Consider the following 20,490-nt stretch of genomic DNA (forward strand, 5'->3'; position numbering starts at 1 on the left):
TGCTCCCCCATGTGGAACTAGATAAATTATGTACGGTTTATCCATATAATGGAATATATTGAATATATTTTAAACAATGACCCAGATTAGGGGTGCCTGGGCGGCTCAGTCCATCAAATGTCAGACTCTTGGTTTTGGCTTGTGTCATGATCTCAGGGTGGTGGAATGGAGCCCCATGTCAAGCTACTTGAGAATTTCTTTCCCTCTGCCCTCCCCCTGCCCTCTCCGTCTCTATCTTTCTCTTTCTCTCAAAAAAAAAAATTTTTTTTTGACACAGAATATTATTCCCTTTAAGATAATACACTTAATGCTCTCTCTGAGGGGTAAGGTTACCAGTGTCTCCTCACCTAAGTTAGATATTTTCCATAATGACAGCACCATTTTATTAAAAAGCAACAATAAAAACTATAGACTCCAGGGAAAAAAGTGGCAGGGGTAAGAACAGCAAAATGTCATCATTGTATAAACTAGGTAATGGTACACAGGAGGGCTCACTGTATTATTTTCTCTACCTCTGGCATGCTTGAAGCTGTCCATAATAAAAAGTCAGAATAACAAAATAAAAGCAGAGGAAAAGGCAGTCGCTGCGGCAGCCACAGCGCGCACCAAGACAGCAGGCAGAAAAAAGGAAAAACCAAACCTCCCCCATGCGACCCCCGGCCCCACACAAGCTCACACCCCTCTGACCAGCCAGGAGAGAAATGAGCCCCCGGGAAACTTAGCAGATAGAGATGATGGAAAAGCTACCAGGAAAGACTCCCGATGGGGAGCACCCACATAGGACTTGATGAGAGCATGAAAAACACCTCTCTTGTGAAAGCCCTGGAAACTCAGGGTTTTATGTATCCATTAAAGCACCTGGGGAGCATTACCCTAATATACCTGATATATAAATATCATGTCATAAAACAGAAGCAATGAGAGACTTTTGAGAATTTGTATTTATAAGATTTCACAGAAAAGTCATCTTTTGGGGGCGCCTGGCTGGCTCAGTCGGTGGAGCCTACAACCCTCGATCTCAGCTCAGGTCTTGATATCAGGGTTGTGAGTTCAAGCCCCACATTGGGCTCCACTGGGCATGGAGTTCACTTCAAAAAAAAAATCATCTTGTCATTCAATATTCATTGAATATTGTCATTCAATATTTTGTAACTTAAGTTACAAAAATTCAGCCTGTGCCTAATTTTTCAGAACAAACTTCTCTGTCTGAGATTTTACTTACTTATAAGTTACCAAATTAGCCAGCTCCTGTTTCCTGAGAACTGGTGGAAGACACAGCGTCCTGCGTCAGAGACGAAAGACCTTATGACTCACAGTAGAGCTGAAGTCTCATGGTGGTGACATGATGGGCCCAGATGACACGTGTACATGCAACCGACTGCAATACCGGAGAGAAACCCAGGGCCAGTGGCCCAGCCCTTCTTGGACAAGCAGCTCAGAGATGGATACGCTCTGCCATCTGGCATACTCAGCGAGAACTTGCAGGGAAGCTCATGGCACAGAGCAAAGTGCTTCCCCCAACAGCTCATTACAGGGTTAATACACACGGCAGCCACTTTTACTGAGACCGTACGTGGTATGGTATTGTTCTTGCCTGTAAGTATTCCTATATATGTCATATTGACTTCACTGCTACCTTTCAATCTTCCTCAAAATAACAATTTCAGTGCACATTTTCAAATATCTTAGCTTCAGGCCACATGAGATGAGAAAATCCTATTTGTAATTACATATTTGTAGAAATTGGAAAAAATGCTTCTCCCCAAGAACAGCATCTCCCCATGTTATTACCATTCAAAATGCCACACACCGCCACCACACCATAATGGCTACCACGGGAGGAAATAAGGACCTGTGACTGCTGTGCATTTGGGAGACATTCAGCAACTCGTGCAGGGAAAGACTGAAGAAACAATTGTTTAAGTTGCTCACAAAAATTTATTTTCCAAAGAGGACTTCTAAGGAAAGAGATAAAAAGCACTGAGAGTACCCTAAAAAGATAGGCCCTTGTCCTAACCCCTGGCACCTGTGACTGTTACCTTATTTGGAAGGTCTCTGCAGGTATAATTAAGTGAAGGATCTTAAAATGAGAATATTCTGGATTATCCAAGTGATCCAATGGCAAGTCCTTATAAGAGACACAGAGAAAGAGCAGAATGGTGGTTGCCAGGGCCTGGGGAATTGTGATTCAGCAGGTATGGAGTTTTAGTCATGCTGGGTAAAAAAAGTTCTAGAGGTTTATTGTACAATAACGTGCACCCTTAGCAATACTATACACTTAAAGGTTTATTAAGCGGGTAGAACTCATGTCATTGTTTTTCACAACAATAAAAAAAGGGAGAGAGACACACACATAGAAGAGGAGGCCATGTGAAGACAGACGCAGAGCTCCAGAAGCCTCTGGAAGCTGGAACGGGGGAGGAAGGACCTGAGGGAGCACAGTCAAGCTGACACCTTGATTTCAGACTTCTGGCCTCCAGAACTGGGAGAGAATACATTTCTGTTGTATTAAGTCCCCAAACTTGTGGCAATTTGTTGCAGCAGCCCCAAGATACGAACAGAATGTAACCAGTATTTTTTTAATCTAAGGAAAACTTTTTTTTCCATTAAAGGTAAATATTTTCTAAGTTTAACAACAGTAGCACTCGCTCTGAAAAGACTGATCTGCTTGACTACATAAACACATAAAACTCTAGCACCTGAAAAAACACTATAAAAAAATGGCTAAGTCAACTATGAAAATGCCGTACAAAGGACTATTTATAGCAGATACAAGGAATATGGTAGCTCTGTAGCTTCTGACAGGGAAGAACCTTTTCAGATATATTATTAAACAAAAAAGACAAATTAAGGAACAGCATCTCAACTATGTTAACATTTGTTAAAAAAAAAAAAAGAAAGAAAAGAAAGAAAAGTATACCCACAGTATCCAGCAGAATGGCCCCCCAACAGTGTCCATGTCCCTGGAAATTGTGAATATTAGGCAGCATGGCAAGAGGGAATTAAGACGGCAGAAGGAAATGTTAAGGTTGCCAATGAGCTGACCTTAAAATAAGAAAATGATCCTAAACTTAGTAGGTAAGCCTTGTAGTGACAAGGTCCTTACAAGCAGCAGGAGACGGCAGAGCCGACAGAGTCAGAGAGACTAGAAGATGTGGAAGGGCTATAAGTCTAGGAACGCATGTGGCCTCTAGAAGCTAGAAAAGGCCCAGAAACAGACTCTCCTCCAGAGTCTCCAGACAGCACACAGCCCTGCCAACAACTTGATTTTAGCCCAGTGAGACCCTTTTCAGACTTCTGACCTCTAGAACTCTAATACAATAAATTTGTGTTTTTTTAAGCCATTGACTTTGAGACAATTTATTACAGCAGCAATAAAAATCTAAAACCCACAGACACACGTATGCTCATCTACACACAGAAGGAACTGGAAGGAACATAAGAAAGCGCCAACAGTGCTCACCTCAGGGGAGGAAATCTAAACGGCTGGGGACAGGAGCTGAAAGGAGACCCACTTTTCACCATATAACCATCCATGCTCTTTTAAAGTTATACTTTGTACTTGTATTGTTTTTTCAAAGAAATAATCAATTGAAAACAATTTAAGGGATAATGTGATGTTTTTCTTATGGTTCCTTTAAGGAAAATGGATTATGAAATTAAAAACTAAGCATTTTGTTTAATATCATCTTAAAGCAAATGGCAATCCATGAAATAAAAATAATTTATGAGAAAATTTAAAATAACAAAACGTAAGATACCACTTCACACCCACTAGAACAGCTAGAATCAAAAAGTAAGCTAACAAATGTTGGCAAGGATGTGAAGAAGGGGAACTCGGGCCATGGCTGGTGGGAGTGGAAAATGGTGTGGCCACCGTGCAAAACTGTTCAGCAATTCTTCACGATGTTAAACAGAGTTACTCTGTGACCCACCAATTCTACTTCTAAGTATATACTCAAGAGAAATGGTCATTTACATCCAAACAATAACCCGTACATAAATGCTCACAGAAGCATTATTCCTAGCAGCCGAAGGAGAAGCAACCCAAATGTCCACCAGCTAATGAACTGATCAACAAAACATGGTCTATCCACAAAGGGAAGTATTATGCAGCCATAGAAGGAATGACATCCTGACACAAGCTACATCATGGATGAACCTTAAAAACATTCTAAGAGAAGCCAGACACAAAAAGCTATTTATATGGAATGGTCTGAAGAGGCAAATCCATACGCACAGGGGGTAGATTAGGGGTTCCTGGGTTGAAGGGTGGCGAGGAATGGGGAGTGACTGCTAATGGGGACGGATGCCTCCTGGGGACAATGAAAACGCTGTAATAGAATCGCACGATGGCTGTTGCACAACTCAGTAAAAATACCTAAAATCATTGAATTGTACATTTCAAATGGGTGAACTTTATAGTATGTAAATTATATCTCAATAAAGATATTCAAACAGACAAATTTCTGGCATGGAAAGTCAGAACACTGGTTACCCTTGGGAGGTGGTGTCACTGGAACGGACCCAAGGGGACTCCCAGGATACCGGTAGTGCGGCTTCTGATCTTGGAGCAGGTAACATGGGCGTGTTCACTTCATATATAAGTGGACCCACAGTAAAACCTGTGCTGTTCAAAGGTCACCTTGGTCCTGCCATTATATTACACCAAGACAGGAACAAACAACCAGAAAAACAAGGCAAGCTTCGGGCAACAGGTATTATTATTTTAAGACTATTCCCTTAGGAGTCGTGAGCCCAGGGTCCTGGGGTCGAGCCCCAAGGCGGGCTCCCTAACTCAGTGAGAAGTCTGCTTCTCCCCTCCCTCTGCTCCCCCTTCTGCTTCTCCCCACCCCTCCCCGCTCGTGTTCTCTCTCTGTCTCTGTCCTCTAGACTTTGCCACATGAAACTTTTTCCTTTCTTCATCTTGCTGTATGTCCTCTCACTGTAGTAAATCATAGCTCTGAGTAAAACTAGATCCTGAGTCCTGTGAGTCATCCTAGCAAATCACAGAAACTAGGGCTGGTCTTGGGAACCCTCTTCCCCAACGCTATTTACGCACACTTCAGCCTAAATGAGTCAAACATCCTGGAGGTACGACCACCTCCTGTGGATGTCAAGCAAGATTTATTCGGCATCTGCTACGCACCAGGCACGGTGCCACGCACTGTGGACACAGAGATCAGGTAAGACATAACCCTCACCTGGAAGACTTACAGTATGTTCCTCATGTCCCTAATGTTGGCTCCTTTTCTTCAATAAAAGAGAGGGAGGGCCACACACTTGTGTGTAGATAATATCAAGGTCAGATTAGGGACGCCTGGGGGTCAAGCATCTGACCCTTGGTTTTGGCTCAGCTTGTGATCTCAGGTTCCTGGGATCGAGCCCCACGTCGGGGCTCTGCACTTAGCGTGGAGTTTGCTTCAGATTCACTCTCCCTGTCCCCCTCCTGCTCATGTGCTCTCTAAAATAAAATCTTTAAACAATAAAAAATAAAGGTCAAACTAGTAAGCGCCCGTGTATATTCTTGAGCACGGGGTGCTTTAGATTCTAATTTGCTGGGACCCACCGAGTGGGCCTTAAAACGGATGTCTTTCCCTCATTCTATAGGCACCAGCTCCTCTGTTACAGAAGGGCTCACGTTCCACTTCGCACTTCTCGCAGGAAGGCCCTAACCCCCTTAAAGGGGGAGGTCACAATCTGTTCTCTTTGTGCCCTGTGCACTCAACAAATGAATCCGAGAAAATGCCTGGTCATGTGCCTTACTCTAATATTCCTATAGTCCCCCGGACACACAGGGTGGGAGGAACACCACTGACAAGGGAATCACAAAATTATTACTATTGACCAGCGGGCAACCAATCCTTTTCTATTCATCTCCATCTTTACGCTGAGTAACCCCAGGGCACCCGGGTGACACACTTGCTTAAGCATCAGATTCGTGGTTTCGGCTCAGGTCCTGATTTCAGGGTTGTGGGATCCAGCCTCAGGCGAAGCTCTGCACTCAGCAGAGTCCGCTGAAGTTTCTTTCTTCCTCTCCCTCTGCCTCTCACATCTCCCCACCCCACCCACGCATGTGTGTGTCCTCACATTCAAAACAAATGAATCTTTAAATATTGGGTATCTCCAATCACATTGAGAGGGACCTCTTGTCTCTTAGATACTTCCTTTCCCAAGTCAGACCATCCATATAAATGCAACAGTGAGATGAAAAGGATGAGGAGGATAAAGTGGCCAGAAGACTCCTTCAATTACCTTCTAGAAGTTTTATAGTCCTTCAATAAGCTGTATTTTAGGATATGTTTTGCCCAATCACATGCCAGAAAGGATGCATAAGGTAAATTCAGCCTTACCCACAGGCAGATCCCCGGACACATAAAAAACAAACAAAACCAAGTTAGGTGATCATAGCTACCATTGCTGTGCTGTTAACATATGTCAAGCACCATTCTTTTTTCATTCTCACAATCCCTGTTTGTTTTTTTAATTTCTTTTCAGTGTTCCAGAATTCACTGTTTATGCACCACACCCAGTGCTCCATGTAATACGTGCCCTCCACAATACCCACCACCAGGCTCACCCAACCCCTAACCTCCCTGCCCTCCAAAACCCTTAGTTTGTTTCTCACAGTCCGCAGTCTCTCATGGTTCGTCTCCCCCTCCGATTTCCCCCAACTCCCTCCTCCTCTCCATCTCCCCATGTCCTCCATGTTATTCCTTATGCTCCACAAGTAAGTGAAACCATATGATAATTGACTCTCTCTGCTTGACTCATTTCACTCAGCATAATCTCCTCCAGTCCTGTCCATGTTGATACAAAAGTTGGGTATTCATCCTTTCTGATGGAGGCATCATACTCCATGGTATATATGGACCCACATCTTCCTTATCCATTTGTCCGCTGAAGGGCATCTCGGTTCTTTCCACAGTTTGGCTATTATGGCCATTGCTGCTATGAACATTCAGGTACAGATGGCCCTTCTTTTCACTACATCTATATCTTTGGGGTAAATACCCAGTAGTGCAATTGCAGGGTCATAGGGAAGCTCTATTTTTAATTTCTTAAGGAGTCTCCACACTGTTTTCCAAAGTGGCTGCACCAAGTTGCATTCCCACCAACAGTATAAGAGGGTTCCCCTTTCTCCACATCTTCACCAACACAAGCACTATTTTAAAAAATAAACTTTTAACCTTAGAATAGTCTTAGATTTACAGAAAAATCCACAGATAATATAGAAATCCCCATATACCTCATATCCACTTTCACCTACTATTTTTTTAAAGATTTTATTTATTTGACAGAGAGAGAGAGATATCACAAGTCGACAGAGAGGCAGGCAGAGAGAGAGAGGGAGAAGCAGGCTCCCTGCCGAGCAGAGAGCCTGATGCGGGGCTCGATCCCAGGACCCTGAGATCATAACCTGAGCTGAAGGCAGAGGCTTAACCCACTGAGCCACCCAGGTGCCCCTCACCTACTATTAACAGCTTACATTTGTCATAATTAATGAACCCATACTGATACATTATTTATTTTAAAGATTTTATTTTTTAAGCAATCTCTACACCCAATGTTGAACTCAAACTTACAACCCCGAGATCAAGAGTCGCACCCTTTATCGACTGAGACAGCCAGGGGTCCTCGACATTCTTATTAACTAAAGTTCATGCTTTATTCGGATTACTTAGTTTTTACCCAATATCCTCTTCTGTCCCAGAATCCATCTAGGACACTGCTTTACAGCTAGTCATCCTACATCCTTAGTTCCCTCATGGCCGCGACAGTTCCTCAGACCTTCCTTGGTTTATGACATCGACAGTTTTGAAGTCAATGGTCGGGTATTTTCCAAGATGTCTTTGTACTGGAATCTGTCATCATCTTCATCATTAGACTCAGGTTATGGGTTTGGAGAAGAAGACCAGAGTACTGTGGTACCATATTGGCACATCATATCGAGGGCCCATGTCATCAGCGTGGCTTGTCACCATTGACGTTGACCTCAATCACCAGGCTGAGGTCTTGTCAGGTTTGTCCCCTGTAAAGTGACTTTTCCCCTCCCCTCTTCTATACTCTTTGAGAAAATTTACCACACATATTCTACACTTTGAGTGGGAAATAATATTCCTGTGAAGATAGAGCATCTATTTAAATTATTTGGAATTCTTTTTTTTTTTTACATTTTATTTATTCATTTGACACAGAGAGATCACAAGTAGGCAGAGAGGCAGGCAGAGAGAGAGGGGGAAGCAGGCTCCCCGCCGGGCAGAGAAACCGATGAGGGGATCGATCCCAGGACCCTGAGATCATGACCTGAGCCGAAGGCAGAGGCTTAACCCACGAGCCACCCAGGCGCCCCTTTGGAATTCTTCTATATATAAATATATAAACTTCTCTACATGAGAAGTTTATCTATTCTAATTAATCATTTATATTATATGAACCCATAGATATTTATTTTATACTTTGGGATTATCCAATACTATTTTATTTTGTTGCTTAAATTGTTCCAGGTTTGGCCACTGGGAGCTCATTCACAATTGTTCCTGTGTCCCTCTGACATGCCCCATCAGTAAAGGGTTTGTTTTTGAGTATTTTCTTACTTCCTGGTACTACAAAATCCTGTGTATTTCCTGTCTCAGTCTGAGGATCAGCCATTTCTCCAAGATGCCTTTTACAGGAGAATGGTGTTTATTAAACACCAAGCTCTGAGTACTAGGAGTCAGGCACCATTTTACACTTAATCATTTCAACAATCCCACGCAACAGGGTACCCCATCAGCCCTATCTTACAAATAAGGTTAAGCAGCCTGCTCAAGGTCACATCAATAAACAGCAGGGCAGGGCTTTAAAAGCAGGCAGTCTGACTCCAGAAGCCATTTCCTGACTACACTACCACTGCTGTCCCCCAGGAGCAGAACACTGCCAAGAGGATGCGGATGAAGTCACACTGACGCACTTATAGGAGCACTGACCTTGGCAACAGATCCTTTTCAAAAGCTAACAAGGTCCTGAAAGGCAGAATTTGGGAACCCTGCTGCCAACGATATAGGGACACATCCTTTGGGGTGAGGAAAAGTGAAAACACAAACTCCAGTTGCTGATGGCTTACCCCTCATAATCAATGACCAGAGTACTGCTTGGTCTCTCCTTATCTGGTAACTTTCAGACTTCTGGTACAGCCAGTCCATCCGGCGAGCTGGTCACTCAGTATTCCCTGATGTCGCCTACGCTGAGCTGTAACTTTGTGCCTTTTACAACATGAGAGGGTGATTTAACCAAGTGGGAACAACCAGCTCTTAAAACTTGTTAAAGCACCTCCACTAGAATGGCTAAAATTAAAACACTGAAAATGCCAAGTGTTAGTGAAGATGTGGACTCAGCAGATCTCTCATACGTGCATAATGGGGACAGAAAATGGTATAGGCGCTTTAGAAACCAATCTGGAGGTTTCTTATAAAGCAAAGTATCCACTTACCGTACAAGTCAGCAATTCCCCTCCTAGGAATCTACCCTAGAGAAATGAAAACATAAATCCACGCAAAGACTTGGACGTGAGAGCGTTCCTAGCAGCGTTACCAACAACAGCCAAAAATGGAAACAACCCACAGGTCCACTAACTGACAAATGCTTAAACAAACTCGGGTATATTCATACAGTGGAATGCCACTCAGCAATAAAATGACCGAACTACTGACACAGGCCACTATATGCACAAACCTCAGAAGCATCAGGCTAGATCGAAGGGGCCAGACGCCAGCGGCCGTGCACATTTACAGATACACTTAGGACACTTCAGTTTCATGAAACTCTAGAAAAGGCAACATTTTGGCAATAGGAAGATACCAACGATCCATGGAGCCGGGAGCAGGGGCAGGAGACTGACTGCAAAGGGGCCCAAGGGAACTCTGGGTGGGCGGATAGAAAGAAGCACTCTCTGTCTTGACTGTGGAGGGGAGACACTACTGTCTACATTGGCCAAAAATTCTCAGACTGTACACTTAAAATCGGTGGATTTTATTCTGTGCAAATTATACCTCAACAAAGTTGTTAAAATCAGGAGATTCGACATTTAAAAATTCAAGTCAGATCCTTACTCCACCATACACTTAAATACTGGTTAATATTGGTAAAAGGTTGAACGTAAAAGTCAAATTCAAAGAAAATGTACTTTATTTACCAGCCCCTTGGACAGGGAAGGTCTTTTCACACAGAAGTTCAACATAATCATGAAGAAGGAACATCAAGAGGTGAGCCTTGCCACACGTTTTAACATGTTTACATCAAAAACTTAACAAAATGTAAAAAAAAACAACAACCAAAAAAAAAAACAAACTTAACAAAATGTAAAGGCAAACTACAACCTGAGGAAATATTTGCAACAAATATGAGGATAGCTAATATATTTAACTACAAAGACCCTTACAAATAAATAAGTAAAATACTAGAATCTCTCAAAGAAAGTGGACAAAAGGGGCGCCTGGGTGGCTCAGTGGGTTAAGCCTCTGCCTTCGACTCAGGTCATGATCCCAGGGTGCTGGGATCGAGCCCCGTATCGGGCTCTCTGCTCAGCGGGGAGCCTGCTTCCTTCTCTCTCTCTGCCTGCCTCTCTGCCTGCTTGTGATCTCTCTGTCCAATAGATAAATAAAATCTTAAAAAAAAAAAAAAGTGGACAAAAGGGTACAAGACAATTCACTTAAGAGATAAAAATAGCCAGTAGGGAAAACTACTGGCACTTAAAGGAATACAGAAGGAACAGCCTTTTTTTTTGTTTAATCTATCAAATTGGCAAAGGTCTGCAACAAGTGTATTCCACCAAGGAACAAGGTTGTGGTGTGGCACTGGCCATGTGACACGGCACAGCTAATGGGGAAATGAAATGTGCACAAGCAAGACCACTGAGAATATCCACTGCCTTCCCTGGTGATGACGGGCTTCCTAGGGAAAGGGCATAAGGTAGACTCACTTTCTGATTAATCGTTCCGTATTGTGTAAATATTCTCCAGCAAACATGAATTACTTGTTTAAGCAGGAAAAGGATATTAGAAAGAAAAAAGGCCACATCCTTTAGCTCAGCAATTACACTTCTAGGTTTCTGTCCCAACGATACCAACAGAGACACAAACGAACACAGTGATGTTCATCACGGTACCGTAATGGCAAGAATGCTAAAAGCTTAAATACCTAACATCAAGGAATGATCTAATAATAGTTTCAACCACAAGCTGAAATATTATGTAGCCATTAAAAATGATTCTTTCAGGGCACCTGGCTCAGTGGGTTAAGCCTCTGCCTTCGGCTCGTGTCACGATCCCAGGGTCCTGGGATCGAGCCCTGCTTCGGGCTCTCTGCTCAGCAGGGAGCCTGCTTCCACCCTGCACCCCCCACTCTGCCTGCCTTTCTGCCTACTTGTGATCTCTGTCTGTCAAATAAATAAATAAAATCTTTTAAAAAATGATTCTTTCAAATAATATTTAATGATATAGGAAAATGTTCACCTATAATTTAAGTGAGAAAAAGATGGTAACAATCACACAAATACACATACACGCAAGAAAGGGAATGGGTATAAATACCTAAAATACTTTCTTTTTTTAAAGATTTATTGACTTATTTTAAAGCAAGAGCACAAGCGGGAGGGGCAGAGGGAGATGGGGAGAGAAACAAGCGGACCCCACGCTGAGTGCAGAGCCTGACATAGGGCTCAGTCCCAGGACCCTGAGATCATGACCTGAGCTGAAACCAAGAGTCAGACACTTAACTGACTGAGCTACCCAGGTGCCCCCATAAAATATTTTTTAAAGATTTATTTATTTATTTGAGAGGGAGAGAGAATGAGCACACGGGGGTGAGGGAGGGGCAGAGGGAGAGAGAGAATCTCAAGCAGGCTCCTCACTAAGCACAGAGCCTGATGCGGGGCTCGATCTCACGATCCTGAGATCATGAAAAGCAGAAATCAAGAGTTGGACACTTAATGGACTGAGTCACCCAGGAGCTCAAAATATGTAAAATACTTTAAAGTATCTATGTCTGGGTGGGATTAGCAATGACTTTAGTCCTCCTCATTATTCTTTTCTATATTTTTCAATGTTCACAATGAATAAACATTACCTTAAATGTGTGTGGGTATGGGCATTATCAAGAGCTTTAAGAAATCAGTTAACATGTGGGCTAATCACCAACAGAAACATGAGCTCAAAATGAACTGACTAGATACTATAACAGCAGTTTAAAGGGAGACAGACATAAGTTCATAGGAGGGATGAAAGGCAGTTACTGAAAGCTGGGCTATGGACTGAGGAATTCAGTTTGAGAAGAGAAGAGAAATTTTATTTTATTTTTTTAAAGAATTTTTATTTATTTATTTGACAGAGAGAGAGAGAGAGCACAAGTAGACAGAGTAGCAGGCAGAGGGAGAGGGAGAAGCAGGCTCCCCACTGAGCCAGGAGCCAAATGTTGGACTCGATCCCAGGACCCCAGGAACATGACCTAAGCCAAAGGCAGATGCTTAATCAACTGAGCCACCCAGGTGCCTGGAGAAAAGAAATTTTACACAATACACCCTAATTTGTGTTTCATCACAGACAGGCAGACTTACTTAAAATACAACCAAAACCACACCAGTCAACCATACACTTCGAAGTGGTTTAAGTAGAAACTCCCCATGTGTGCCAGCATCCCTGGCCAGCTCCAGACCATCATAACCAGCAAGTGATCAACCTAGCCGGGGCTCTGAAAATGGCCATGGTGGATAAAGGAGCACTTATTTCCCTAACGACTCTTTCAATAGACAGAAGGGCTGGGTATAAAATAAGAATGAAAGTTAGGGGAGAGAAAAAGAGAAACACCCTTATGAAAAAACACCTAGGAAAATAACTTCCTATTCTCTCCAACAGGATCTGGCATATTTTCACACACCTTTAAAGTCAGATGAGGAACGTTAAGAATTACACTAAGCACAACACACAGCTAAGAAGGGTACAGAACTGTGCTAGTGAAAAACAAAACAAAACAAAAATCCTGCCCTACATTACGGGGAATAGACAAAATAAACAGTCACCCCCCCCCCAAAAAAAAACCCCAAACCCACCCAGACTCAAGGACAAACAGGAGTTAAATAATATAGCTGTATGAAAGGGTAGAAAGAGGAAGGTAAACAAGACTCTTTGCATTACTTAATATTCTATTCATTTTTAATAAACCAAGTCTTCTTCAAGTGGAATTTAAGCCTTATTTAATGCATGAAAATGGAGGCCAAATTCACTTTTTGTGAAAAGGAACACTTGTAATGCCCAAATCCAAACATTGGTATTTGAGGACTGCTTCTAAAGATCTTAACCAAAGGTGTCATGCCTCTGCTCAGGTCATGGATGGAGCCCCAGCTCAGCAGGGAGCCTGCCTCTCCCTCTGCCCCTCCCCCTGCTTGTGCTTTCTCTCTCTTTCTCTCTCTCTCCTTGCCTCCCCCCAAATAAATAAATTAAATCATTTTTTAAAAAGATCTTAATCTAGGCAGGTGATAGGCATAAGCTATGGGGCTTCACCAGTGGAGGGATGAAAAGAATTGGGGAAGGTTAATTACAGAGGACACTCTCAACCAGAGTTAGGAGCAAGAGGATTCAGGCTCTAATCTCAATTCTCTTTGAGAAACTAAATAATTCAAACCAAATTACTAAAACAAGGTCGGGGGCACCTGGGTGGCTCGGTTGGTTAAGTGTCTGCCTTGGGTTCAGGTCATGTTCCCGGGGTCCTGGGGTCGAGCCCCACACCTGGCTCCTTGCTCAGTGGGGAGCCTGCTTCTCCCTCTCCCTCTACCTGCTACGGCGCCTGCTTGTGCTCTCTCTCTCTCTCTCTCTCTCTCTCTCTCTCGTTATCTCCCTCTCTGTCAAACAAATAAAATCTTAAAAAAATAAAATAAATAAAACAAGGTCAAGAACCTTCGATGAAGATGGCTGTACCCAATTAATTACTTGGTGTAGGGAGGAAAATTATGACCTGAATTACCAAACATCATGAAAACACAAAAGGACATAGAGTTATTCATAACTGACAAAAATTTTTCATTTAAATTACACGCTTTATAAATAAAATCTTTAAAAAAAAAAAAGGGGGGCGCCTGGGTGGCTCAGTGGGTTAAGCCGCTGCCTTCGGCTCAGGTCATGATCTCAGGGTCCTGGGATCGAGCCCCACATCGGGCTCTCTGCTCAGCAGGGAGCCTGCTTCCTCCTCTCTCTCTACCTGCCTCTCTGCCTGCTTGTGATCTCTCTCTGTCAAATAAATAAATAAAATCTTTAAAAAAAAATTACACGCTTTAATGAAGTAAATCCACTGCTAGCAATGTCAACCCCTGATAAACATGAAGAATAGCTAAAAAAAAAAAAAAAAAAATCTATGTTTGAACACCTTTATTGAAGAATCATCCCAGCAAGTTATAGTGCAACATATTTAATAGAATCCCATACAGTTTGAGGAATCCGTTTACGGGACAAATACATATTCATGCATAGACACACACACACACACACACACACACACACACACACACCACACCTATGTATATATATATGTACACACACAGAATGTGCTCAGAAAATTTATGGGAGTACACGTAAGAAAATGTATCTATTTAAAAAGATTTTATTTATTTGAGAGAGAGAGAGAGCCAGAGCACACAGTGGGGATCAGGGGGAGAAGGAAGGGAAAGGGAGAGAGAAGATCTCAAGCAGATTCCCCACGGACTGCAGAGTCTGATCTGGGCCTCAGTCCCACAACCCAGCGATCGTGACCCTAGCTGAAACTGAGAGTCAGACGCTTAACTGACTGAGCCACCCAGGCACCCCACATCTGAGAATATGTTAACCAGGATTGGCCCTGTCAAGTAGGGGAGGGTCCTGAGACCCACTTAAAACCTTTCACTGTTTCAATTTATCACAAAGCCAGTATTACTTTTACTTAATTTTGTTTTAATATAAAGAGAAAAAGTTGCTAGTTGATGCATCTATTTATAAAAACCAAAGGTGAGATGCACACTAGGGAGAGAGAATAAAACAAGATTATTTGCAGTACCTTGCGACTCTGGGTCTATAAAAATGCATTTATGAGAGACACAAAGTTTAAACCTCTGCAGTGACAACACATAATTTAAAAAATTCTCTGTGATATAATTGGAAACTGTGATGCCTTCAGAATGTGTAGGACTTTTTCTCTTTTTATAGGTATGTTTTGAGTAATCCATTAAAAAGTTCAGACAGTAAAAAAGTTGGCACTCCCACTGGGTTAGGTAAGGGTAGATTTTTTTCAAAGCAGGCATCTGTCATTCTTTCCCCTTTTATACCCCCACCTTCCATCCACTGGGATAGCAAATAATAATTCACTTATAATTTACCACTTAACCAGACGCTAGGCTATGAGTTTTACACAGTTGCTCATTTAATCTTTGACACACTCCTATTAAATAGGTATTATTATGCCTGTTCCTTTTTTTTTCTTTTTTTTTTTTTTTTTGAGAGGGAGAGGGAGAGAGAGAATCTTAAGCAGGCTCCGTTACACACAGTGCAGAGTCTGAGATGGGGCTCCATCCCACGACTCTGAGATTGTGACCTAAGTCAAAATCAAGAGTTGGACACTTAACCAACTGAGCCACCCAAGTGCCCTGGAAGATTTTACTTTCGCAAGAGGGTAGCTGCTAGATATCCCAGCCCACACACTCATCTTAGTATGGTCTTTGCCACTCCTCCATCAAGAGGTGGGATCTACATTCTCTATCCTCCAATCTGGGGGATGTGGAAAAGACACTGACATTTCTGACACAAGATCAGAGAAGGTAACACTGCTTCCATCTCCCACCTTGGAATGCTGATCCTCAGAACCCAACTGCCACCCTGGGAGGAAGGCCAAGCCACGAGGAAACGGTAGTGTTCTGGCTGACAGTCCAGGCCACAGTCCCAGTGGGTAGCCAGCATCAGTCGCCAGACATGTGAGTGAGAAAGTTTTTGTTTTTTTTTTTTATTGACGGGAGACAGGGAGAGAGGGAACACAAGCAGGGGGAGTGGGATAGGGAGAAGCAGGCTTCCCACTGAGCAGGGAGCCCGATGCGGGGCTCTATCCCAGGACCCTGAATTCATGACCTGAGCTAAAGGCAGACACTTAACCAACGGAGCCACCCAGGCACCCAAGAAACTTTTGGGAGGACTCCAGCCCAGCCAGAATCTGACTGCGAGTGTATGAGAGACTCCAAGTGAAGCTGCCTAATTGAGTTCAGGCTACCCACAGAACCATGAGAGAGATTAAGATGTTATTTTAAGCCACTACGTTGGGGGTGATTTGTTGGGAAATAATAACCAGAATAATTAAGAAAACCAGTTTAAGAAAGGTCAATATCCTGCAGGAGACTGCCATGTCTGCCTGGCTTTAAAGCCCATGCTCTCAACAGCTTCCCTGAGTCTCTCCCTCCTCCCTACAACTGCCTATGAGGCAAAACAAAAAGGAGAAGGGGATCAATGATCAATACATTCCTAAACACTTGGGCAATGTCTAGAAAATAAAGTAGAAGATACACCTAGAAAACCGTAAGATAAAGACCAGCATGATAACCTGATATTCCTGCCCCCAGTCTTTGACCCCAAGCTAGGAGTCCATTTTCCCCATTACTTGCTTCTTCTATTCATTCTATTTCCACAGCTCTGTCTCTGTGACCTCCTGTTCCAGAATATTTTCTCCACTGTTAAATATTTGCTAAACATTTAACTCATCAGGACTCACACCTGGGTGACAATAGGTTCCCCCCCCACCCCGCCAATTCTCGGACTGGATTTTAGGGTAGAAGGCAGAATAAAGATGTAACACTAAACCAACTAATTGAAAACTACCAAAAGGGCCATCTACCAAAAGAAAATATCAAATAATACCTACTAGATATATATATATATATATATATATATATATATAAAACAATACCCAAAGGTTTAAAGGATACAAATAAAATGTAAGTACTTATATAAAATATTTGTTTATAATATGTATTGTATTTTGTTATGGTATGCAGTGCAAACATTAGTGTTTAAAAGAGGGGATGGGGCCCCTGGCTGGCTCAGTCAGCACAGCACGGGATTCTTGATCTCGGGATTGTGAATTTGAGTCCTTCGTTGGGTGTGGAGATTACTTAAAAGGAAAAATCTTTAAAAAATAAACAAATAGGGGCACCTGGGTGGCTCAGTCATTAAGCGTTTGCCTTCGGCTCAGGTCATGATCCCAGGGTCCTGGGACTGAATCAAGTCCCACATGGGGCTCCCTACTCAGGGGAGAGTTTGCTTCTCCCTCTCCCACTCCCCCTGCTTGTATTCCCTCTCTCACTGTCTCTCTGTCAAATAAATAAATAAATTCTTTAAAAAAATAAACAAAAATAAAAGGGGGGGGGTAAATACACATTTACATATGTAAATATATAGATACACATTTATATATACAAACAAATAAACGTAAAAGAAATCGTAAGAGTGGTTGCCTCTAGGAAAGGAGCAGCAAAGGTTTTGAGGCAAAGGTGAATAAATGGAATGATCAAATGATCAAACCTAACTTAAACAAAACTGAGATATGCTGACATCAGGCTGACATTAGACTCTAGATGGAACACACTGATAGGCACCCAACACCCCCTCTGACATAGTCTTGGCCAACGTATTTAAGCTAATCATAAGGAAACAATCAGACAAATCCAAATCGAAAGATAGATGGCCTGAATTCTTTAAAAAAGTCAAGAAAGACACATAAGGCAGGACACTGTGCCAGATTAAAGGAGACCAAAGAGATATGACAACAAAATGCAATTTGTGATTTTTGATTGGATTCTGGAAAAATAAAAACACCTGTAATGGATATTACTGGGATAACTGGGAAAATCTGAAACATAGGCTGCATTTTGGATAACAATGCTATCCCAACACATTATTCGTACTATGATGATGCAGGAGAACGTCCTTGATCTTAGCAGATACTTGCTGAAAGCGGTGAAAGGCACTGGTGTCCACTACTAACTCTCAAAAATTAGGCGGAAGTAAATACTGTATGTGATTTAGAGAGCGCAAGTGAGCAAGCACACAAACAAAAGCCAAAATGTGCATCTAAGTGAAAAGTTTATAAACATTCAGTGAATCCTTCTTGCAACTTTCATGTAGATTCAAAAATTTTTTCAAAATAGGGGCGCCTGGGTGGCTCAGTGGTTAAAGCCTCTGCCTTCGGCTCAGGTCGTGATCTCAGGGTCGTGGGATCCAGCCCCACATCGAGCCCCACATCGGGCTCTCTGCTCAGCAGGGAGCCTGCCTCCTCCTCCTGTCTCTCTCTGCCTGCCTCTCTGCCTACTTGTGATCTGTCTGTCAAATTAAAAAAAAAAAATTCAAAATAAAGAGCCAGGAGGGAAAAAAGGAACACAATAATAAAAAAAAAAAAAGTGTATACAAATCCACACTACAAGTAAAAGTGTAAAGCCTTTTGTAGGCCTGTATTCTAACTACAGCTTTGGGTGCATTAGTGAAAAAGATAAACATGTAAACAATATCTACCAAAAGAAAATAAGAATGTCTTGTAAAGGGCGAATGAGATGAATTAACTATTTTAAATATCTTTGTTCCACAATTTATGCCACAATCAATCACCAACTGACACTCAGCATACAAGGCAAATTTTACATTGTAACTGTATCTAATAAAATTGAATCTTTCCACAGGGGAAAATAAAAGGCCCATTCTAGTCGGTTGCATTTGAATTGCCCAATAGTCCACAAATCCAAGTATAGGTAAATTTTATACCTGTCACACATTTTCTAGGACGACGATCTCCTTTCCCAACTTCCCAGCAACACTCACTTCACCAAAAGGTTGTCTCAAAATCCCTATAAAAATAGTTCCCAAAAAACACAGTGTTTTACTAGTTCCCATAAGAACGGCTTGATCCAAAAAACAAAACAGCCCAGCTTTCCTCTCAGCTGTTCCCTGAACCGACGTCAGGAAAAAGCAGGAAGTCGCACAAAAACAGCTCAATACCTCACTGCCGAATGTCCAAGAATCTCAGTTTCAATCCAGCGTTTTAAAACAACAACAACAACAACAACAAAACCCTCAAACTTGTAACATAACCTTGCACTAAAGTATGCGGGGGTGGGGGGCGAGGAGAGGGACTCGGGAGGACGCTGGAAACCCCAGCGCCCCCACATCCACCCCGAACCCCGTGGGCACCACCTTCGACCGCCCAGGGAGGCTGGGGGTCCCCACAGGCGGCGGCCCCCCAACCACGACCCTCCAAGTGGCCGCACAGGCGTGACGGGGCCCGGCCCCTCCAGTCCTGGCCCCGCTCACTCTTCATCCTGGATACGGAAGCCGACGACAAGCCCTTGCCGACACCAGACGGAGAAGAAAGGGCCGGAAAGGACGGCCCCCTGCTTCCACTCCTCTGAAGCAGGGTCCGGAACTAGGACCTCCGCGCTGGCCCCCGACAGAAGGCGTTAGGATACGGCCGCCATGTTGTATCCCTGTCACCCTAGCAACCGTCAGGTCCCGGACGCCTCGAGGCTGCCGCCCGCGCGTGCGCAAGACGCTACGGCCGCATCCGTCGGCCCTACGCGTACGCGTGCGCAGTGCGACTCGCCTCATCGGTCTGGTTGCTGAGCAACCTCCCCAGCTGCTTTTCGTGACAGCTCCCGGTCTTTGAGGAGTGCAGGCCACCCTCCGGAATCGCTATCCGCATCCTGCGTGCGAATTTAGCCATTTGAGACCTAATGCCAGAACGACAGTGGAGCTTTAACTAGGCTGGGGACGCACTAGGTAACTGTCAGTCGATACCCGCTCGTGTGCATGTCTTTGAGCACACGCGTGACTGTTTCTGTTGGAACCGATGGATTGTAAGACACCTACAATTTAACTACGGGCTTACGTGGAATCATTCTCCAAAAACTCTGTGCCAACACACAGAGGATCTACACATGAATTTCCTTGCCCCTAACACTTGCCTGGACGCAGGATATCTACTAAGATTCGGGGAAAGATCAAAACATGACAACGTGCAATTTTTAATTCCTTCATGCTTCTCAGTCCCTCTCTCTTGTTCCTCCTTGAGGACATATTCTCCTCTGGAAAACCGGAAGCTTTCTCCTCTGTAAGCCACTGCAAGTGAGACCTGAATGCTTCCAATGGTGGCCTCAGCCTTTCTTACTTGTCCCCTACTGTCCGGATCGCATCTTGGCCAGATGCGCACCTGCTCAGATGCGCTCTACCCTCAACACTTCCTTCCTCCCTGTCCCCACGAGACACCTCGTGCACACCCTGCACACCCCTCCACCTTTTTCTACCCACCTCACCTCTTGCTGGTCCCAGCCTCTTCCTTCCAGCCCCCGGGTGACCAAGTCTCCACAGTCGCCTGTCATTTACAGGATAAATCCCCATTTCTCACCCCATATACAATCTCCATCCACCGGAAATCTTCTGGCCCAACCCTTTGCCCATCCCATCC

General features: G+C 43.4%; 1 protein-coding gene across 1 annotated transcript in view; it reads right to left on the reverse strand.

Moving 5' to 3' along the window:
• LOC111148761 (MOK protein kinase) overlaps nucleotides 1-19,391 on the reverse strand; it is a 52,363-nt gene extending 32,972 nt beyond the window's left edge. Inside the window, exon 1 of the mRNA XM_022505555.1 lies at nucleotides 19,341-19,391. Coding sequence (XP_022361263.1) covers nucleotides 19,341-19,347 — 7 coding nt within the window. The 5' untranslated portion in view covers nucleotides 19,348-19,391. The remainder of the gene's footprint in view (nucleotides 1-19,340) is intronic.
• Nucleotides 19,392-20,490: the final 1,099 nt, after the last annotated feature.

This window comes from Enhydra lutris, unplaced genomic scaffold, assembly GCF_002288905.1.
Source record: "Enhydra lutris kenyoni isolate GAN:26980312 unplaced genomic scaffold, ASM228890v2 scaffoldscaffold20, whole genome shotgun sequence".
Lineage (NCBI taxonomy): Eukaryota > Metazoa > Chordata > Mammalia > Carnivora > Mustelidae > Enhydra > Enhydra lutris.